At 40.1% G+C, this 24337-nt stretch overlaps 1 protein-coding gene across 3 annotated transcripts in view; it reads left to right on the top strand.

Moving 5' to 3' along the window:
- FIG4 (FIG4 phosphoinositide 5-phosphatase) overlaps positions 1 to 24337 on the top strand; it is a 407091-nt gene that overhangs the window by 204953 nt on the left and 177801 nt on the right. For all 3 annotated transcript variants that reach the window (XM_077487135.1, XM_077487137.1, XM_077487138.1), the window contains 3 exons: positions 5964 to 6130; positions 9481 to 9619; positions 12871 to 12929. In XM_077487135.1, coding sequence (XP_077343261.1) covers positions 5964 to 6130; positions 9481 to 9619; positions 12871 to 12929 — 365 coding nt within the window. The remainder of the gene's footprint in view (positions 1 to 5963; positions 6131 to 9480; positions 9620 to 12870; positions 12930 to 24337) is intronic.

Below are 24337 nucleotides of genomic sequence, written 5' to 3'. Positions count from 1 at the left end.
CCATAAACCTTAAACAATATATCAGATATTGTGTGCGAAAGTAATCAAAACTAAATGATAAAAATCAATCCCAAATATAATGAATATAAAACAAAACATTTTTAAATGAGTGGAAACACAGGTGAGAAAGTCTCAAAGGTGAAATAATCTTTTGATAAACGTATAAAAAGTCCACCACGGAAAGCTGTTGTTCAGAAGTGGGTTACAGAGGCCTTAGCAGGCCTGTAGAGCGGACTCGAAAGGCAGTGACGACGAGTCACTGAGGATAGCCAAATCAACAGATTGCCAAAACAATCCAGGGAATCCGGAGAGCTCCAAAAAATAATCCAGGGAATCGTGCCAATGACCGTGAGATTGGAACTCAGATGCTGGGCAGCCAGACTGGAAAGCCAAAAACTCTAATCTGAAGGGATATAGAAAGAAAAAATGCCTCCATATGGTGTACATCAAAAAGGGTGGGTTTTATTGAAAAAAACCAACATGCATCAATAAGAATTAAAAAAAATTTAAATTGTGATCACAAGATAAAAGCAATGTGGGGGCACATTGGGGAACAAAGAGCAGCGGATAGCCAAGGTGGCGCGTTTCGTCTCAATGGACTTCAACTGGGGATCGTTTTGGCAATCTGTTGATTCAGCTATCCTTGCCTTGTTGACTCGTTGTCACTGACTTTTGAGTCCACTGTTTCTGGTAAGAGTACATATCCCTCATCTCGGGTGGAGGACACACTATCCCTGAAGGTCTACATGCCTGCTGAGGCCTCTGTACCCCACTTCTGAGCAACAACTTTCCGTAGTGGACTTTTTATATGTTTACCACAAGATTGTGACACCTTTGGGACTTTCTCACCTGTGTTTCCACTCATTTTACAAATGTTTTGTTTTATATGCATTATATTTAGGATTGATTTTTATCATTACGTTTTGATAACTTTCACTCACAATATTTGATATATTGTTTAATGTTTATGGTTTTAGCACTACGTTTTATACCGATCCTATTCTTTATTGTTGTTGAGGCAGAAGAGGCTTTTGCAAACTCTGTGAAAACTTAGTAGCGGCAAAGATCAGCACATTTTTCAAACTGAATTTTCAATCATCGTGCCCAATAGCGCTCAGTTTACATACACATTGCACTATTTCATTTACATGTTGTGTGTGTGTGTGTATATATATATATATATATATATATTCCACAATCCCAATTCAAGAAGAGTATGGACGCTGTGTAAAATCTACATAAAAACAGAATGCAATGATTTGAAAATCTCATAAACCCATGTTCGATACATAATAGCAAACATATCAGATGTTTAAACTGAGAAACCATTTTAAGAAAAAAAAAATAAGGTAATTTTGAAATTGATGGCAGCAACATGTCTCAAAAAAAGTTGGGACAGGGCCGTGTTTACCATGGTGTAACATCCCCTCTGTAAATGTCTGGGAACTGAGGAGACTGGTTGCTGGTGTTTTGGGAGAGGAATGTTGTCCCATTCTTGCTTGATGTAGGATTTTACCTGCTCAACAGCCCTGGGTCATCTTTGTTGTGTGTCATTTAAAAAAAAATTTTTTTTAAATGTATTTATTATTATTATTTTTTATAAATGCAAATATTTTCAATTGGGGAAAAGTCTGGGCTGCAGGCATGCCAGTTTAAAAAAAAAATATCTCTGGGTGATCAGTGTACATGGCATGGATTTTTAACAAAGTTTGTTGCAGATTCCTACCTGTTTCTGTTCTAAGGAAAAAGCTGTTTGTGCTTCGAAGTCTTGTACTGATTCTGAATGGGAGCGACTTTTTTTTTGTAATTGATCAACTGATACACTTGCAGTGCTCTAATGAGGAAATCTGCAAGGCCTGCATCCCTAGAAGTGATTAACTCTTGGAAGAATCTCATCAAAATGAGATTATTGTTTCAGAGGATGCCTAAAATTTATGTGCAGATTTCTGGGAAAATCATCGAGCCAGTCACACAAGCAGGATATTACATTTCTGGATGCATTCCGTACATTATCTGTGTACAGAAAGCCTCCAGGTTGCCATATTGCATTCAATTTTATAGAAAATGACAGTGCTGCAGACTGTAAAGGAAAGGTAATTTTTAATAGCAATAAATTACAATGTGACTTGTCACAATTATATATGCTATATATGTTTATTTTTTTATTTATTTTACATGTATTACCCACATACAGTTATTGGATTTTTTTTTTTTTTTTTTTTTTAGCGGGGCTTCTAATCAGAAATGTTTGTGGCCTACTTGTTATACTGATCAAGCGATCTTAAACAATATAAATCATGTTCAGTTTTTAATTCTTTCAGTATAAGCCACACACAGGATAGAAATTAAGATGTTTTATTAAATTTTTTTCAGTACATTAAACATAATCAGTCATATGTTTAGCAGCACATTTTCTGCAGCGTATAATAATCACAGTTTTTTATTCCATAAAGAGAAAATAAAAATCTAGCAATAGGCCATTGTTCAAAAGACTGTCTGGGCTCCCTGTAGTTTTTCTTTTTCCACCAACAGTTTCTAGTTAGCAGCATGCACAGAGGTATTGGTATAACTACACATCATTAGCGAGAAGGGACAGCAATAGAAAAAAGCCCAGCACGGTGAAAAACGGCACATGTGACTGTGGTCTAATGTTAGTCTGCATGATTGTAAAATATTGAATTTTAACAAATAGTACCTTTTATGGTTATTTTGAGACTTGTTAATAACAGATTAAGCAAGGATATTAAACGGAGATTGAATCCTACTCTGTGAGGCTGTCACGTTGTTGTAATGTGCATGTTTTTATGTTCAAGGACCATGGATCAGTCATAACTAATGAGTTAATGATAAATCCTCTGACAATGGTAATGTTTACTGTCTGAAAAATACATTGGTCACGTTCAAGTCAGTAAAATCTTGCTTCTACATTTATTTGAACCCAAGCCTACTACATATTCAAGGATTTTAGCAACCTTTACTGGAGGTTTCTCTTGACTCTGTTCGGTAGAAATGGGAAACCCCTGACAAATAATACGGAATGTGACTTTTACATTCTGACACGCTTGCTGTTTTGAATTTTTTGTTAATGCACTAAATATGGAGATTTGTCAGGTAAAGCGGAAGTAAACCCATCGATCTAACAGTTTGAAAAAACAGTTACATTCCCGGCATGCCGGAAATGTTAACTGTCACATTGGTTGTGCTCTCAACCAAACTGCCAAACTATCCAATGGCTGGTGTCATAACTGATCACATGTGCAGCTTCATGGCAGTTAGACCCCTTTCACACCACACCGCTGATAGCGTCGGCGGTAAAACGCCGCTATTTTTAGCGGCGTTTTACCGCCGGATTTGCGGCGCATTTCGGCCGATAGCGGGGCGCTTTTACCCCCGCTATCGGCCGCGAAAGGGTTAAAACCGCCGGCAATACACCGTAATAGCGGCGTTTTGCCGGCGGCATTAAAGCGCTGCCCCATTGATTTCAATGGGGAGCAGCGGTGGAGGAGCGGTAAACACACCGCTCCTTCACCGCTCCTTCACCGCTCCAAAGAAGCTGCTGGCAGGACTTTTTTCTGACGTCTTGCCAGTGCACCGCTGTAGTGTGAAAGCCCTCAGGGCTTTCACACTGCACACAATGGTGCAGCTTCTTTAGGGCGGATTGCAGGCGCTATTTCTAACGCTATAGCGCCTGCAAAACGCCCTGGTGTGAAAGGGGTCTTAAAGATTAAATGGAGGCCAAGATGGGAGTTTCCTTGGCTGAAAACAATTGGAGGGTTTACTTCCACTTTAAAGCGGAGCTCCAGTCTCCATAATCTTTTTTTTTTTTTTTTTTTTTTTCTAGAAGCACCCCCATGATTGACACAGATTTTATTTAGCTACTGTTGCAAATGTTAACTATGTCTGTTTTTTTTTTAATCTGTAAAAAATTACCCGATCTGGGAAGCAGGCAGGGGCCATCACGGTTCTGGGAATCTGAAGCGCGCTCGCATGAATTTCCGGGATTAGGTGCAGCTGGCCCAGCATGCACTCCCCGATCTCGCGCCTGCGCAGTGATGACACTGCGCAGTGCAGTTTGCTGAGTGCAGGTTGCCATAGCGATGGTGGCAGCCGACGTTCCTGCCCCATTGTTATGGCAACTTGCCAATCAAAAGAGAATTTAGGCGCTTCCCTTGGACCTCTGGGATCGATGACGCTGATATCCCACCTGATGATGACATTCCCTAGGCGGCCAGGACTGGAAGAGCTGCCAAGACATTTAAAATAAAGGTATTTAGAAATAAAAATAAAATATTATCCATTTAGGGCTGCACTGTGGGTGGGCATATAAATAAAAGCAACTTGCAAATATGGGTGGAACTCTGCTTTAACCACTACAGTGAGATCTGTATTACATTCTGCTCCCGGCTGTTAAAGTGATTGTGAATAATTATCTTATAAAGCAACCAATTCAGTATAAAATAGAGATGAAAGTCAAAACATTTATGTAGAGATGGAAACAAAAAAAAAACAAAAAAGATGAATGTCAATTTTTTTTTCTTTTTTATAAGTGAACACATTTCCTCTGTTGTCAGCTGCACAGAGCTGGGAGGAGAGAGGCAGCAGCAAACTGAGCTTTTCAGTAAATTGCTGTGCAGCGGAGGGTGTGGGGGGTGTCAGGAAAGGTCTGATCATTGGAGGAGAGCAGGCTGAGTTCCCAGCATAGCTAGAGAATTGACCACAATGTACTCTCCTGCTTAGTGTGGTCAGTTTTTACTAGGAAAACGGAGGGACTGCCATGAACCCCAGGGATTTCACATAAAAGAAGCAATACAAATAGAACAGGATACTTTCTCTTACAAGTACATGGTACGACAGGCACATATTAGGAATATGTAACGTTGGGGTAACAAACACTTTAAGATAACTATGCAATGGATGACTTGAAGACTGAAGGAATAGTAAAACTATTCTGTGCCACTACAGACATTAGCATACATAAAATACATTTTTACATCAAAACAATGTTTTTAGGTCTATTTACAATATCATCAGACTCAGAGGTCAGATTATATCTAACAGATTCAACCTCTAATAGTGTATATATATATATATATATATATATATATATATATATATATATATATATATATATATATAAAATATATATATATAGATAGATATACATCTACATTGATATATATCTTCTGTCTGTTATTCTCAGAGTGGATTAGATATCTTGTTCCCTAACTATACAGCTGTTAATTTATATGTACCACTGCATAGAGATATTCAAGAATAAATAGTCTTTTTTTTTTAAACTTTACTTATCAACTAAATTAGACACCAACATTTTTTTTTAGGTTTTTATCTGATTAATTGAAACACTATTTGGCCAACTAATCGCTTTATGAAAATAATCGTTAGTTGCAGCCCTAGTAAACACATTCTCTGCATTAAGGTAAAAAAAAACTTGTGCTGTATGCCCCCCCCCCCCCCCCCCCCCCCCCACAACACTTACCTGAGCCCTTAATCCAGCACTGTGCTTGACTGCAAGTCTTCTCTCCCCTCTTCCTGGTCTCTCAGGCTCTACTGACAGCAGCGGGAGCCAATGCCTCCTGCTGCTGTCAATAAAATCCAGTGAGGAGGTGGCAGAGGGCGGAGCTGAGCCATAGTGTGTGTGTGTATGGACACAAGGCGCTTGCTACGGGGGCAGACTCAAAAGAGGAGGAGCCCAGAGAGCTTGCAGGGGATCTCAGAAGGGGAGTTTCAGGGCCGCTCTGTGCAATGCCAGGTAAGTATAAACTTGTTTATTATTTTAATTATAAAAAAGCTTTACAGTCACTTTAAATTGATGAAATTCATCAATATTGAAAACGTACAAAATAATTGTCTTCAAATGTTAAGTAAATTGGCTATTACTAATTAATATATTTCAACTGATTACTTGAGGTATTGGTTAAAGTGTATTTTTTTTTTTCATGCAGGCTATTTGAGGAGCTATATGAGGATCATGGTGACACTTTATCTCTTCAATATGGAGGCTCCCAGCTTGTTCATAGAGTGAAAACCTACAGGAAGATAGCACCATGGACCCAGCACTCTAAGGATATCATGCAAACACTCTCTAGATACTATAGTAATGCATTTTCAGGTAAGCGACAACTTTCCTAATATAGACAAAAAAATGTGTTTGATAGAAATGTAATACACGACAGGATTCAGTATGGAAGAGACATCTTACTTCTAGAGTCCACATGACCAGAGACTCACCCCATCAGACTCCACCTGTAATGAAAATATAACTTTTGGATAGATTTGCACTTTAAACGAAATGTAGATAGATAATTTACATAGTTACATATAGTTGCATAGTAGGTGAGGCTGAAAAAAGACACAAGTCCATCAGGTCCAACCCATGTGTGTGATTATATGTCAGTATTACATTGTATATCCCTGTATGTTGTGGTCATTCAGGTGCTTATCAATTTCTTGAAGCTATCAATGCTCCCCGCTGAGACCACTGCCTGTGGCAGGGAATTCCACATTCTTGCCGCTCTTACAGTAAAGAACCCTCTATGTAGTTTAAAGTTAAACCTCTTTTCTTCTAATTTTAATAAGTGGCCACTGTGTCTCGTTCAACTGCATTCTGCAAAAAAAGTTTTATCCCTATTGTGGGGTCACCAATACGGTATTTGTATATTGAAATCATATCCCCTTTCAAGCGTCTCTTCTCCAGAGAGAATAAGTTCAGTGTTCGCAACCTTTCTTCATAACTAATGTCCTCCAGACAGAATTTGTCTGTTTCTTAAATTAAATTTAGCTCCAAATATTCTTTTACTATATGTGAATGTTTTCTCATATACAGTATATCACTGTGATTTTTTTTGTATTATTAATTATACAGTATAACTTTGCCCCAATATTTAAGACTATACCTATAGACATTGCAGTTCGATCTGTGTTTCAGTGAATTAAAAAAATAAAGAGCAACCATTTTAAAATTACAGCTTTCCTTTAACTCCCGTATATAATAACATGACATGGGTAACCAGCAAGTATATTGGCTGTGTTACTTATAATGCATTAGTGCACATGTTTTTATTATATACTTTAAGTTCTCTATAGGTAAAAGAAAAGCATGGCCATGTCAGGCTGCACATGTGAGGGAGGTACAGTTACAGGTTCACTTGTAAACTGTAAATTCCAGTTTTTGTTTTTTTTAAATGCATTTTTTTTCCAAATAGGCATTGTGGAAAAAGGAATTTTCAAAGTTCACAACAGAGCATAGAACTCTAAATCTGGACTGCCTGTCGGCATTCTAAAATGCACAGATAACAAATGTTTCTTAGTTGATAGAAACTGTCTAAAACCCTGCTAGAGTTTGTGTTGTGATATTTGAGGATATTGCAGGGCTCATGAGTGCATAACACACAGGGTGCAGGGCTCAGGGGTGCATAACACACAGGGTGCAGGGCTCATGAGCAGGGTGCAGGGCTCATGAGTGCATAACACACAGGGTGCAGGGCTCATGAGTGCATAACACACTGGGTGCGGGACTCATTAGTGCATAACACACAGGGCACAGGGCTCAGGAGTGCATAACACACACAGGGTGCAAGGCTGAGGAGTGCATAACACACAGGGTTCGGGGCTCAGGAGGGCTTAACCCACAGGGTGCAGGGCTCAGGAGGGCATAAGACACAGGGTGCAGGCCTCAGGAGTGCATAACACACAGGGTGCATGGCTCAGGAGTGCATAACACACAGGGTGCATGGCTCAGGAGTGCATAACACACAGGGTGCAGGACTCATGAGTGCATAACACACTGGTTGCATGGCTCAGGAGTGCATACGTTCACAACAGAGCATAGAACTCTAAATCTGGACTGCCTGTCAGCCTTCTAAAGTGCACAGATAACAAATGTTTCTTAGTTCATAGAAACTGCCTAAAACTCTGCTAGAGTTTGTGTTGTGATATTTGAGGATATTGCAGAGCTCATGAGTGCATAACACACAGGGTGCAGGGCTCAGGTGTGCAGGGCTCATGAGGGCATAACACACAGGGTGCGGGGCTCAGGAGTGCATAACACACACAGGGTGCATGGCTGAGGAGTGCATAACACACACAGGGTGTATGGCTGAGGAGTGCATAACACACACAGGGTGCATGGCTGAGGAGTGCATAACACACACAGGGTGCATGGCTGAGGAGTGCATAACACACACAGGGTGCATGGCTGAGGAGTGCATAACACACACAGGGTGCATGGCTGAGGAGTGCATAAGACACAGGGTGCAGGGCTCAGGAGTTCATAACACACTGGGTGCAGGGCTCAGGAGTGCTTAACACACTGGGTGCAGGGCTCAGGAATGCATAACACACAGGGTGCAGGGCTCAGGAATGCATAACACACAGGGTGCAGGGCTCAGGAGTGCATAACACACAGGGTGCAGGACTCGGCAGTGCATGTGAAGAGGTGCATTATCACTTGTAAATACAGAAGCCGTCATAGGAAGTGAATAGTGCAGAAAACTTTCTATACCGTCTTCTGTATATACAATGTAGAAGTGACGGTGCCAGTACAGCTGCTTTATGGACAAAAAAAGCCCCATACATGCCAGATAGCTCCACTGGTAATTGGGCCCTGTGGTGCCATTTTTTTTTCCTTTAGATTTGTTCCACTGAATCTTCTCTGGTTGACATGAGCATTTTTTCTTTTTCCTGTTACTGGGACTATATTGAGCCAAAAAAATTAGCTTTTTATTTTTTTTCTTGTGGATGTGGACTTTGTTTACTACTGATAAGCATTCTAAATTAAGTAAAGGACTATGCTCCAAAAACATTTTGATTTCAGTTTACAATTGAAATTTAATTTTGAATCTTAAATAGTTGACCAGTGTACTTTGCTCTTGTATGTAATTTTGCGAAGATTATAGTAAATGCAGACTGAACAATCATATGTTTTTTTTTTGATGTGTGTAAAAGAAAAGTTGATGTGCTTTACTGGATTGGAAGAAAAGAACAAAAAGAACCTAATTAGCTTTACTGGCTTGTCAATGTAGCTGCTGGGAGAAGAGTACATGCTGGGGTTCTAAATCTATAAGTGGCAAGACGTTTCCTTGAGAACCATTTGTGCTTCTATATTGTAATTAACGTGAACTGGTCCGGCTCACATCGCCTTCTAGCGTGACACTTCCAGGATTTTATTTGACGTTGTTAGATCACAGGATCAACATTTTTAAACCTGTTTTTAAGTAACACAAGATAATCGGTACAACATACAGTAATTATGTAATGTATACAAGCAGTGAAGGACAATAAATAAGCAGATATTTGAACATTGCAGGATCAGACGTTGTGAAATAGTTTGACTGTTTTGGCTAAATTTTAAAAAGTCGAAAGTTGTCCGGTCTTTTTCATACAAAATTAAAATGTATCAGTTCCAAAGAAAATAATTTAATTTAACTGAGTGAAATGCAATTTTTTGTTTTATTTCCACAGATGCAGACAGGCAGGATGCAATCAATCTTTTCCTGGGTGTTTTCCTGCCAAGTGAAGGAAAGCCTCATCTCTGGGAGCTGCCCACTGACTTTTACTTGCACCATAAAAATACAATGAAGTTGCCCCATACAAAGAGAAGGTAATATATTTATTCCATCAATGCACCAATTGATGCTTGTTGTAGAATACGGAGTACTTTTACATTTCTAGTAGTGGTAAGCCAATATACATAGTCACTGACAACTAACTGCATGTTATATTTATTAAAGTGGGACTTAACTGCACCTGAGCACCACAAACCAAAAATGTTATTTAATTCGTTTTTTTAAATTTTTTTAAATCACTTTGAAAACAAAAACTCCCCCTATAATTTCCAGTTGCAGCTACCTTGAGTAAGGACATATGATTCATGTAGCATTTACTTCCAGGAATCCATCTGTCCTTAGCTCAGGCATGCAGGCGGGAGGGTGTGCTTAGCCAAGAAAGCCCCTCCTCCAGTTGAAAGAAAAAAAAATCTCCTGGGATCTATGACATAATTATTGCCTAGGCCAGGAAGCAACTGAAGAAAAATAATAATAAAAATAAATAAAAAAAAGTTTAAAACAAGTATAAAATGTCTTCCTATATATTTACTAAAGCTAGCAGCATAAAGACATACACAAATACAATAAACAAAGCCTTTTTGCGAACAGGTCCGTACAGCGTTAAGACCTACAGAACTGCTTCCAGGTGGCCGGGTCAGTCCGCCGTATGGACATGGCATTCCTCCTTCTGCTATAATCTCATGGTCACTTCAGTGACCTTGACTTTCTAGTAGAACTGTTCAGCAGACCCGATGAACAGACCAATAGCCGATTGCAGCAATTAACCAATTGCTCCTGTTTTCATTTATCACTGAAACCTAGTAAGCTATGTTTACTATGCTTCAGTGTGAATGAATAGGAAGCCTCTGCACAGAGACATCCTGTTCATTCATCTGCAGCTGAAGCTGCAAAGAAGGGAAATGAGGACTCTATGCCCTCAGTCCCTTTCTCTGTCTCTGGAAGGAGACGTCAGAGATTTAGACTCGTGATGTTTCACCAAAGCCCTCTCCCACCAAACAAAAAAGTATCCACCAAATTTACAAATTTGTCTAAGTCAGAGTTACTGGGCAGAGCTTGTAATGTAGTATGTGCCTTTAAAAGCTTAGCAGCGCTGCTGGAAGTTCCTGAGGCAAGCGACTGCGGCGCCATTTTAGATTTATTCTGAGGCAATGCTGCCTTGTTGGATTGGGGCTTCATTTTTAGCCTAAGACCACTGGGATAAAGCTTCCTAGGTCATTAATGCTGTGGACACAGGTGGGTATTGTTTAAGTGTGGCTTTACTGTTCTCCAGATAGCGGAGCTTCAGACAGGCATGTCCGCTCAGCTCGGCTCTGCGCATGCATCCCCCGAACTTTGGTTTTTCAAGTCAGAGCCTCCAGCAAGAAGAACAGTGATCAGCACAGTATTGGCATCACTAAATCTCCAGAGATCAGCAGTGCCTTTGATCTCACACTGCAGATATACAGCTATGATGCTATAGAACAGGGAAGCCTGTGCTTTGTTTTAAAAAGGAATTTAAAGCAAAAAAGAATCGTTCAGGGTACTGCTGAGACACAATGAACAGTTTTATATGTCGTCTATAATACAGCAACTCCTCACTTTCTGAGTTTAGTTCAACTTTAACTCACAGTAGTCTATTCAGTGTTGTCATATTTTGACTATATTCCACTTTATGAAGTATTGCTCCATAACTCCACATTTCTTTTCTGGAACCCTTATCTACAGTGTTTTCTAAGCCCTTCTGGCTTTAGAGTACCCCAGGAGTCAATTGAAATTTTTGATAAATAAGGTGTACTGCTCAAGCTGCTGGTCTCATGTAATTCTTCAGTGCCAAAACATTTATTCAGTGCGTTGAAAGCATTTACTGATCCCTGATAAGATGGGAGCAATGTAAACGATATTGATCTTTTTTTTTTTTTTTTTTTTTAAAAGGACAAATAAATTTGATCATCTCTGCTAGTCTAGCACAATTATTTTATTTATACACACACATATATCTAACAATACTGTTACCAGTTTGTGTAATTCAACTCCGTTGTTTCTGATCTGTGAAACAATAGAAATTCTAATAGATGAAAATGATTTATTACTAGACACACACAATAGACTTTTCACAGATTGGGATTTTCTCTGGAGAGTACGTATTAGAACCAAGGTCTTCTCAACCTACTCAACAGTCAGCAATTAAGTATTCAGTCAAGTCGACCGGTTTCATATCATTGGAGTCATTATACATCGCATCTGACAGTTTAAGCCACGCATACTGTAATAAAGTGTGTCTCTGTGGAGCTGTTACAAATGATAATATCTAATATATTACATTAATATACTGTTTGTTCCTGAAAGGATAATGCACTGATGTTTTAAAAATCAAAAATTGGTGTTCTGAAAGACTGCAGTGGAACTTCCACAACAAAATCAGGGGGAATATGTAGAGGGCAGGTGTTTATTAAAGACTTTTTTTATTTTTTTTTAATTTAGAAATTGTGATGAGCATGCATAAAACCATATCCAATGTCACTAGACCCAACATAGGTCATAACTGTACAAAACCATTACAATTGGAAAGGAGATGAGTTTTACGAGGATATCCACTTACAAAAGAAATGAAAATATACATCCCCATTAGTAAGGACCAAAAAATATAGACACGGTGTGCACATTGTAATAGTTGGTTCCCGAGGTTTCAGTCAATACTTTCAACGTTCAGAGGGCATGAAGACTCAAGTACCTGGAGTACTTTGAAAGAATACACCACAGTAAACCAGCTCAGCTCAACGCAATGTTTTTTTTATTTTTTTAAATAATATTTGCTACAGATATATCAACATATTAAAAAAAAAAAAAAAACATAGTCTGTACCCCCCAACTGCAGGAGTTGAGGGTCTTGGACATAAAGGAACAAAAAAGGAGGAAAAAACCCCTAAACAAAAAGGGGAGGCAGTTTTAGAGAAGGCAGAGGTTGGGGAAATTTAGAAGATGGGAGGGGCGATGAATGTTCTGCTCCTTCAGCTTCCATCCTCTCACTTCCCCAGTGTGGTGGCAATATGCAGAGGTGAGTGGTCAAGAACACAGTCTATAGGTCATGGAACCAAAGGAGAAGAGGGGTTGCCTGTCATGGCATCGGAATACTGAGGGTGCAAGTGTATGCTGTCCATGTTATCTAGATGTCGCACAACACATCTTTATTGTGGAGTGATGCTGTGAGGCTTTCCATAGTTCTAATGTCAGACTTCATCATTTTTATAACAATGTAGCAATATCTGAAAAACAGCAACTGCTATAACGTGTTTTCTGTCTCTTTTAGCTATACATTTTGGTGGACACCAGGGGTTCTGGAGCATTTACCACTGCCACTTGATGAAGGTAAGATTTTTAATTACTCTAATAAATCTCGAGCACTGTAAGTAGAACAAAATCACATTATGTTTTTTGTTACAAAAATACAAATTTCCCCTTTTTCGTACACGTTGTCTCTTGAGGCATACCTCATAGACCTTGTATGAACTTCCCGTGCATGTGTGTGAGCTCCAGCAGCCATGGCCGGCGCTACCATAAGGCGGCTTAAGCAGCTGTCTTAGGGTGCCAGAATGGGGGGGGGGGGGGGGGGGCTAAAGTCCAATTCCCCAGCCTCTTGTTGGTGGATTCAGATTTTTACACTGCTGGCATGTTTTTTTGCTGTTTGCGGCCGGGAGTGTGTTCACTTTTTAGTAAAGCCAACTAGAGGTCGACCGATATGGGTTTTTCTCTGGCCTAAGCCGATATTTAGAAATCATGGCGGCCGATAGCCGATATATGATGCCGATTTTTTTTGGGCCGATATGTTAGGCCGATTTTATTTTATTTATTTATTTTTTTCCTTTTTTATTTATTATTTTTTTTTCTTTAATCCCCCTTGATCTAACACACCTTTCCCACTGGGGCGTTTTTCAGGTGCTTTTGGGCTAAAAATAGCGCCTGTAAAGTGCCTGCAAAATGGCTCCCCTGCAGTCTGTGTGAAAGACAGGGTGCTTTCACACTGAGGCGATGCGCTGGCAGGATCTTAAAAAAAAAAGTCCTGCAAGCAGCACGTTTGGAGTGGTGTATACCGCTCCTCCACCACTCCTGCCCATTGATATGAATGGGCACCACTGCCGAAGTGCATGCAATGCGATTTGGCAGCAGTGCTTCATGGGCGCATTTAACCTCTTCCTTGGCCGCTAGCTGGGTTATATGTGCCCCACTAGCAGCCAAATAGCACCGCTAAAATGATGGTAAAGAGCCGCTAAAACTTGCGTTTTACCATCAACACCTGCCAGCTCCAGTGTGAAAGCAGTCTTCATAAGTGATACAGAAAATTTCTTACATTTAAACATTTATTAAACAAAACAAACCTCCAATCAGTTTACTTGTATGTATGATTTAGATAAAAAAAAAAACTATATATTAAATAAAAACAGGTAGTCAAAACTTTTGGACGAAAAAAAAAAATGGGCTAACTTTACTGTTTTTATTTTATTTTTATTTTTTAAATAGTGTATTTTTTTCCCAAAAAAATGCATTTGAAAGACCTCTGTGCAAATGCAGTGTGACATAAAATATTGCAACAACCGCTATTTTATTCCCTAGGATCTCTGCTAAAAAAAATATATATAATTTTTGGAGGGTCTAAGTGATTTTCTGGCAGAAAATACAGGATTTTTACTTGTAAGCAACAAGTGTCAGAAAAGATTTAGTCTTTAAATGGTTAAACTGAGAACTTCTACACACAGAGATGACTTCATTCATTCAAGTGTAAACATTGTATCATTTTGTTCTTTTCTTGGCAGCCTGCCCAGAGAGGAGGAAAGACGTTTCTATGACAACTCAGGCAACTTACACTGACTTCTATTACAGAAGTCATTTCAAAGTCCCACTGTAGTTCTAAATCGGCTTTTTATCAGCACAATCGGCCGATGCCGATTATTTAAAAAACGGCAAATATCGACCGATATATCGGCCGGCTGATATATCGGTCAACCTCTAAAGCCAACTGTCTGCTTTCACGTGGAAGTGATACAAGCAGCTGTGAAGTCGCAAATCACTGCCGAGATGTGATGCCCACCCCGCCATGTTCACCAGGCTCAGCTGTCTTACCTTCAGGCCCAATGCCGTAATTGGGGCCAGTTGTCGTTGGGAAGGGCAACTGGAGCTCAGCAGACCTCCATCCACTCTGCCTCCCTCCTGTACGCAGACCAGGAAGTATGACATCACTTCCTGGACTGAAGCTGTCATTCTCCGGAATCAGTGCTGGGGGAAGCAGATGATGGAACACGGTCTATGTTCCATCAGCTGCAGTGGATCAGAGAGGAGACATCCAGGGTCTAATAGACCCTGGGTGTCTTCATAAGAAGAATGTGTCACATATATGCTGTCACATAGGAGGCTATTGGTCCCTTATGTGATAGCAATAAAAGTTATGTAAAAATAAGAACAAAACCAAACATTTTTTGCGTATATAAGGAGACATATAAATTAAAAAAATAAATAAAAATTATGACATATTTAGAGTCCCCCCACACCTTCAAAAAATGCATTCGTTGGGGCATGGCGATAGTCCTACACATGTTGTTATATATAAACATGCACGCCAGAGTGAGAGCAATCCTTTTATCACCAGTGCTCCTGCGTAACCTCTAAATTGATGACTTGTAAGGGGTTTTTAAAAAGTTGCGGGCGCACACCATTTTAAGTTTTGACATGTGTAATTAATTATTTACTCGGCACAACCTCATCTTTTATATTTTACCAAAAAAATTGGTAATAAATTGCATTTGTGTCCAGAAATTAGCTTTATTGTATTTTTTACTGAAATGTTGCACTTCATAAACAGTTGCACTAATGTCATGAAACATAAAAAAATGTAACTACCATCATTTTACTGTCTATTTTTTTTTTCTCTATAGAGAAAAAATATTAAGCCGCGCTAAGTGCACTATAGCAAAATAGAGTGACAATGTAAATGCAATACTATTCTGCCCCCAGCTAGTGGGGGAGCAAATAATATAAATATTGTTCCCTGCCACACCCTTGAGTGGGCAGACCACAACTTAGTGTACAAAAAATATGAATCAGGTGATCACATCTGAAAAACACCCCGTGAACTCAAAAGTCTCTATAAACACACAGATTGATGAGCAAATAAATGAACAAAAGAAAAAGTCCAGCTGTAATGGATTAGATACAAATGGAATCCTCCATAAACGAAAAGTGTTCAATCCACCACCAAATATCTGAAGTTACTTCTTACCGGAACTTCATGACCCCCCACTACAGAGGATCACGGTGAGCATACAAGTATAGAGTTGTCCCCCACTTCAAAGGAATCCTTCCTGTTCACCTTACACCACCCTTTCTATGTACGAATAGCTGGATGCGTTTTTCATGGGATACCTCTCACGTATCTGGAAGGCTCAAAACATGCACCATGGAAAAGAAAATAGGGCTCCAATAGTGTAAAAACCCTTTATTAAAAGAACTTGAAAATATAAAATAACACTTACAATGTAATTGAAGTTTTCAAAGCCTTAAGTCCGTCACGCCGGCCGGACGCACGCGGACAGACCCGTCCTGCCTGGACACTGAATACGAGGTGACGTTTAGCGTGTCGCTCAGACATACGTGTTTCGCAACAAAATTGCATCATCCAGCCCCTGGATGCCTGACAGCAAGGGTAATATGCTTTAACGTCGCTGGTTGCATTCCAGGTCAGGAGAATGCAGGAAAGGGTGACAAGACTTCAGATGAACTGAGTAGGGCCTCTTCCACATGGACATAATAATTTACAGATGTTTCTATGCGGAATCTTGCTGATAGAGAGATCTTGAGTAAAACACAAGTTATGTTTCGTAAAGACCTTCCCCTTGCTAGTATACTCGGGTACATGTGTGGAAACATGCATATACATATACACGCATACAATTTTTCTCCATCCTCTTTTAGCTGACAGTGTTACAATTTCCATGAATATTTTCATATATATTAGCATATACATGTGTATGCACTGAAATTCCTGCACTCATACAACATTTTCTTTTTTTTTTTTTTTTTTTTCTTTTTTTTAAGGGTCTGAACACATAACGACTTTACAGATATTTACGCAGCTGTGTGCATTTCCTATAAACAACAATGCACCAGTCTTCAGATCCGTATTGTGTGCAAGAGACATAGGTGTTATCACTGTAGGACAGGAAGTGTCTTTGAATGCACCTTGCAGGCCTGATTTACCTGAAAGCATGACATATGAAATCAGGATTACACTTTTTCACATTACAAGAACAGGTGCAACAATATATTTACTTAAAGAGGAGCTCCAGCTCCCCCACCAAAAAATAAAAGTCAGCAACTACAAATACTAGGACACTTACCTGTCCAGTGATCCCGCGATGTTGGCACTGTAGCCAGTTTTTCAATCAGCCCTCGGTTACTGCCACCGCCATTCCTTGTAATGGAAACTGGTAGTGAAGCCTTGCAGCTTCATAGCCGGTTCCCTACTGTGCGAAGCCTGCTGCGCTTTGTGAATAGCCCAGTGGCGGAGGAAAGAGGGAGGCCGAAAACAGGTACCTGCTCTCCTTAGAAAAGGTGGCAAATAGGATTTACCCCCTTAATGACCAGGCCATTTTTTGCGATACGGCACTGCGCCACTTTAACTGTCAATTGCACGGTCGGGTGACGTTGTACCCAAACAAACCCAGGGCCAGCACGTTCTGAGGACTGGAATTACAGCTGTAAAAATGTCTAACACTGCTAAATGCTGGATACAGCGTAAAGCCACAACAAGCATTTTTTTGACATGTGAAAATGAATGGTTCCTTATTTCAGCCCCTTGATTTGAATGGAAGTCGCATCCAAGTTGGATCATGATGTGGTGCAAATTGAAGTTCTGAGGATCTTAAAGGGGAACCCCATGCCAAAATTTAAGAAGGAAACCCCACTCTAATTTGGAAAAAAAAAAGCAGCGTGGGGTTCCCCCCCAAGACCATACCCGACCATGGGTCTGTTATGGGTTTTGAGGGGAACCCACATGCCCAAAAAAATGGCATGGGGCCCCTCCCAAAATCCATACCAGACCCTTATCCGAGAATGCAGCCCGGCAGGTCAGGAAAGGGGTGGGGACGAGCAAGTGCCCTCCCCCAGACCATACCAGGCCACACGCCTTCAACATGGAGTGGTGGGTGCTTTGGGGCAGGGGGGCCCCCCACCCTAAAGCACCTTGTTGATGGGGACAAGGGCCTCTTCCTGACAACCCTGGGCGGTGGTTGTAAGTATCTGCGGGCAGGGGGTTTATCGGAATCTGGGCGCCCCGTTTAATAAGAGGGCCTTCCAGATTTTGGCCCCCTATATAAATGAGTATGGTGTACGTTGTGCCCCTACCCATTCACCCCAATAAAATGTAGTGCTTACTTGCTCTGTGCAGTGGAATTGCGCAAAGCAGTCCCTTGAACCTCCTCTTTTGGGGTCCCCGTCAGCTCCTCCTCTTCTGTGTCTGCCACCATTGCAAGCCCCTTGCTTTGGGGGCAGTCATGCAGGCTTGCTCCTAAGATATGCAGTTTGCATCAATAGACACACACAGTGCCGCTCAGCCCTGCCACCCACTCTCTGCTTACAGGATTTGATTGACAGCAGCAGGAGCCAATGTCTCCTACTGTTGCTTCTCTGTTACGTGAATGCAGGAGAGAGCTGCTGCAGACAAGCATAGTGCTAGATGGAGTGAAGACTCGTGTAAGTATTTGGGAGGGGGGGGGGGTGATACTGCTACTGGAATATTTTTTTTTACCTTCAGAAAATGCATTAAAGTGGTTGTAAACCTCAGTCATTAAATCTGAACAAAGCACACATTTCTATAGTGTTTACTTGCATCTCTCCAAATCACTAGGTGTCATTTCTCCCTACTGCTTCATTCCTTTGCTATCTGCATGAGTCACTTGTGACAAGTTTGCCTGACATCAAGAGGTAATAATGTGACGGGGGATCTGTAGCGCACAGCCTGTGATTTACAGCCTCAGCTCCTGTGTGCTGAGTGAAGGGGGTAGGGGTGTTCCTTCCCTCCCATCAGCCCTCAGGGTTCTTGTACAATGTGTAACTGCAGCTCCTCACCCCCTGCTTTGTGAGTCTGTGAAAATACTTTTTCATGTCTGAGCTTTACAAGGATGTACTAGATGAAGTGCTGCAAATAAACAGGTACAACTTACTGTATGTAGGAGGATTTGTTTCACCTCTGTGTACCACCTGAGGCTGGCCACTTCTTCGAATATAGGTAAAGGTTTAAAACTACTTTAAGGTAAACAAATGGCTTGGCCTTACAACCACTTTAACTTTTACTGTACACAAATATTTAAGAATCAGTTTTATAGTATTTTTGTTATTGACTGTGACAATGTTGAATGATTGTAAATCTAATTAAGCATGCAACATGTAAAACAGATGAAGTTTCCTTTGACAAGCTTTTCTTTTGACTTTTCTTCTGTTCCAGTGGGAACAAAATAAACATATTTGTTTTGTAATAAACACAGTTGTGTCTGATGGATGGTTACATCGTTAAATGATATCAGAAAATGTTTGATAGTTCTTGATTTGTCTATGACACGGTCTAAGCAAAACTTTTCACATGAGAAATAGAAACAAAATGAGTTACTGATACATTATCTATTAGCATATTTTCTGACAGTTGCTTTTATATTACAAAGCATTTATCAGCAGTTGTCTTAATGAACCCCTACTAGCAGCTGATGATATCAGCTGTCATTAACCCAACAGTTCATTAACTGTAGTAAAGAACGTTCAGCCTAACAAGTCACAGCAATGTGGAACTCCTCACACCACCAATGTAATAAAAAAGAACTAGGTTATAGGCTGTGCATAAATTGACTAGTCCATGATTTAGGTTCTACTGTAGGTCTATACCACAAGGTGTAGTTTAGATCTCTTAGGGTGATAGAAGTGAAGCCGAGTACATTAGGAAGGTTTGTGTACCATTTGCATTGACTTGCCAGAATGTAGTATGGATCACCCCAATCCTATTACCATTTATCTTACTTTGGGGCATCTTCTACTAAATGAATACATTTTTGAATATATGTAGTGTCTATAAAAAACACATTGAAATGACTGTATCTGTTTTTTTCACATTACTGACTTGCCATACCTTGTTCTGCGCTGTTTCTCTGTGTGGAGGTGGCCCTCTTGGTAGAGACAGGGCTCTAAATTCTTATGTAAGACCTTCGGCAGCTTTAGTTATGACCTGGCTGAAACACTGGATTTCCAAAAATCCAGAAGAATGGGTGTTTGAGAAGAAGTCAACCCACCCCTACCTTTACATCAGTTCCATACTGAGAAGGAAAACACCAATTTAAAACACATTATTAGAGGTTGTCATCTCTTTGGGACCCACATTAGGGAATGAGTAGCATTGGGTGAGCAGGTTAACACTTCCAGCAACATCCACTGAGGATGGGCCTGTTTTAGTGGTTTGGGCCAGCTGAGTTATTTGAGCTCATTGTTAACAGGTATATAAATTGGGCAGCCTCATCAACCCCAAGGATTTTGGAGCAAAGAATGTATTTCACTTCATATAAAGTCTCTTATTCCCCTGTTAGAATATTATTCCAACACACAGACATATTTACACAAAGACTTTGATGAGTTGGAACAGCTGAATTCTCCCAGAAGTCTAAGCCCCCGTACACATGGTCGGACATTCTGCCAACCAAATCCGTCGGATTTTGTCCGTCGGATTGTGTCCGAAACTGTTGCATACACACGGTCGGACAAAGTTGTCGAAAAATCCGATCTTTCAGAACGTGATGACGTAATTTCGTTACGATGGGACTACGTTCAGGCTAGTAGCCAATAGCTTTGATGTAGGAATTTGATCTGAGCATGCGTGGCACTTTGTCCGATCGGAATTCTCTACACATGATCGGAGTATGTCCTATCGGACCAGTTTGTCGGAAAATATTTCCAACAAGTTGGAAAATTTGGTCCGACGGATATTCCGACGGAAACAGTCCGATGCATACCACACACAGTCGGATTATCCGACAACGCGGTCCGATAGGACACATTCCGACGGATTCTCCGACCGTGTGTAGGGGGGCTAAGAATGTAATTTCCTGCTTCTTTTTGGTTACACAAGACAGCATGGACACAGAAGGCAGCAGCCATGGAACACACATGCTTTCATAAGCTTATTACAGCTTTATTACTATTTATTCTATTTCATATATTTTTCATATATTTTTCCCTACACCGAACTGTTATACTTTTTTTTCATTGTATTTATGATGCTAACTGTGTGACAATAAACTCACACTTTGTTTTAAGACAGCCTGGCTATTGAACTATTGAACAAAACACCTAAAAGACACTATTGACATAACACGTGTCTGTGAAGTTTCCTTTAGTTTTAAATCTCCTGGCTGGCTCACCAAAGTAAAAGTAAAGAAAACTTCACAGACACGTGTTATGTTAATAGTGTCTTTAAGGCTGGGTTCACACTGCTGCGGGGGGAGATCCGGATGTGATTCGCACAGCAAATCACATCCGATCTCCGTAGCACTGCGAGTTCAGCCATACAGATAGTATGGCTGAACTCGCAGCTGTCCCGCAGCAAACTCGCACAGGACCCTTTTTTGGGTCCGCAACGGAATCGGATCGCATGGGGGTTCACACCATGCGATCCGATTCCTGTGCGAGTCGGCAGATCGCACTGCGATATGCCGACGGATCTGGGGGTGTCATTAACATAACATTGACACCCCCAGCCGTCCGCATAGGGCAGTGTGAACTGCCGGCGGGAGGTATGCAATGCGGGAAAACGCCGCGGATTCGCGGCGTTCCCGCATCGCAATAGTGTGAACCTAGCCTTAGGCATTTTGTTCAATAGCCAGGCTGTCTTAAAACAAAGTGTGAGTTTATCACACTTGGCATCAACTTGAAAATAAATACAAAGTTAAAACTTCATACAGCTTGATGTAATAAAACAAAAGATATTAGGCATAAAAACTGTAGTAAAAGAAAATACAGGAAAATCACTAGTGTCTTGCTTTCTCTTTTGTCATAGAAGTGTCTTGTTAGAACAGCTGTTTAGGAGTTAGGCTGAATATAGGCCTAAAGTCTTCTTCAGTGTATGAAAAAGTGTGTAACAAAAGTGTCTCCGTGTGTGTGTGTGTGTGTGTGTGTGTAAGAAGTGTTACAAGAAGTGTATGTGTTGAAGTGTGTGTGTAGAAGTGTCCTAAGCCTTTGTAACACTGTTTGTTATACTATGTCAAATCTACAAGTCAGCAAAATGCAAAAATTCTAACTAGCTAACTAATTAAGTACCTATGTCAAATAACTAACTATATTATGGATGATCTATGATTTACTTTGTAAAAGATCTCTTCAAGCATTTTTGCTCAATTCTGTGATGCATTACTCTATGTTTATTCTTATCTGTAAAACCACTGGTCTACGGACCTTAAGTCATACACTCTGGACATGGGGAACAACTGGTCCAAAAATGACGTTCACACACCTAATGATTTCAAGATCTGTCTTATGCTAAGCTAATGAGCTTTTTTCAAAGTCAAAGTTTAAAAGAGAACACAAACTGCATAAATACAGATCTTGATTATAAAGCCAAAATAATACAATTATTCTGCATCCCCACAAATACATTTTGTATGCTTTTATAATAGGTCATGTTAAAAACTAAAAGTTGGATGTGGCACAGGTGATTTTTAAGAAGGCTGTATGGAGCACAAATGTGAAAGCAATGATTTGTAAAGGATCTCTTATAGCAGCATTCTCTATCAGTCTTGTGCATGCATTGTGTTTACAGTCTATGAATGTGTCCTGAAGCATGTACCCAGCATCCAATATCTCCAGTAGCATATTTGGTAATGTGTGGTATTTGATCTCCAATAGTATGTCTGCAGTCTCTGGCTATCTCTTGTAACACGTCTGTAGTCTCTGACCACCTCCTGTTGCAGGTTTTCAGTCATGGACAGCTCTCTGTAGTTTTATATTTACTGGATATTATGTGCGGCCCTTTGTCTGGGTCTGCACTTTAGCCCCCCTTCATCAAGTAACATGACCGCCACTGTTTTAGAATATCTGTGAGAATATTATTGGCATCTGTGCCGCTGTGAGGGAGATTTCCCCTTCTGTCCAAGTAACAGTTGTCAGACCGAACAGGAAGAGAAGTAACATTTTCAATAAACAGACACCCACATTGAAGATTTAATCATCCGTTTTCACGTTTGAGGGACAAAGAAACATTGGTGGTGATTCAATAAAGCATTTGCTACACTTTTCTGGTGTTGTGGCCATATTAAAAAGTCCTCTGCCAAATTAAATTTTCTTTCTTCTTTTTATTTTGTTTATTATTTAATGGTTTGCACCCAGAATAAATAGTTCAGCAGGAAACCTCATGTCTTGTGGTTATTGTTGGCAGACTTAATTGTAGTGGTACAAGTGGTCAACAATACAGGTTCATTCAGAATAAGTAATATGGTATCTCTTCACAACAATGATATCATCATAAGAAAATGAATCTGAAAACACATAGGTTTCTTGTGTGGGAACTATTCTGTCAGTTACACAATTCATACCCATGCATAGCAAGTTTTTCAATTTATAGTAGAAAATAGGTTGAAAAGTAGTAGGGGGCAGGGCTGGGGGGAAAAAGGGGGGGCACAGGGAGAGGGGACCTTAGAGGGGTTGGTCGGGCTGGGCAGACATCTTGTCATGTAAGAAGGAGAGGTTTGCACATAGGCTTTATGCATACTGAAGGTATTCATTGGAAAATTGGAAGAGGTTCCAGTAGAACCATCTGGTTTTATGTTCCTCGGATTTGTCTCATAGAGCTGAGGTAAATTGTTCCATGCATAGTATATCATTAACCTGGCAAAACCTTGTGCTACAGTAGGTGAGGACTGTTGTTTTCTCATAGTAGGGATACAGGCCCTTACGGTATTCAGGAGGTGTTTTAAGAAGGGATTTATGGTAGTGTTTCCTGGACAATGGCATTAGGTTCAATAAGACTGCAGCCAGGATGTCAAAAGGGGAATTGTAGAGTTTGTGGATTATTTGAGATATGTAGAAGAGTACCTACATGTATTGCTATGGTTTTCATTCTAATTCTGACACCTGCAACAAATTCAAGTAATATTTTTGCATTTACGAAACTCATTGATAAATACCATCATTCCAATGATAAAAAAAATGAGTTATAATTAAGACCTCTTCCATGTTGGAGTAAGATCTCTTGCACAAGTCTAAGTATTACGTAGCAGACAAAATTCTGTCTGAGGCAATTTTTCAACAGATTCATGTACACCTTATTGACAGTTATAATTAGTTGCAAGTTGCGCCATTTGCACAGACTGGATACAGATTTCTAATAAGTGTCTATGGTACTCTTATGAATTCCAAGGATTGTCTTGATTGAGGTAATTTGCAGCCTTAAATGATCAGCAACAGTTAACAAATCTGGTGCTACAGTATAATCTCTCTTTATTCATTTCCCCTGATGTAAACCTGTTAAGGTGTTTGGTCTTCACTGTAAGCTCTGTGAATTATTGGAGTAGTAGAGTAATCGTGTGGAAGAGTGTTATCACAAAAGTTGATTTCATCCTATGTTCCATCTTCATTGTCCAGGTGTCTTAACAAGCTGATGTTGATGTTTGAATCTCTCAAGTAATCAGTACTGTCCCTATTGATTTTACTTTCATTCATCTTCAGAAGACCACAATTCGGTTTCTTCACAAATTTAC

Source organism: Lithobates pipiens, unplaced genomic scaffold, assembly GCF_037356315.1.
Source record: "Lithobates pipiens isolate NorthernLeopardFrog02 unplaced genomic scaffold, aLitPip1_a1.2 Scaffold_18, whole genome shotgun sequence".
NCBI lineage: Eukaryota > Metazoa > Chordata > Amphibia > Anura > Ranidae > Lithobates > Lithobates pipiens.
The sequence above is the reverse complement of the archived record's forward strand: the minus strand, read 5'-3'. Positions and strand labels throughout refer to the sequence as shown.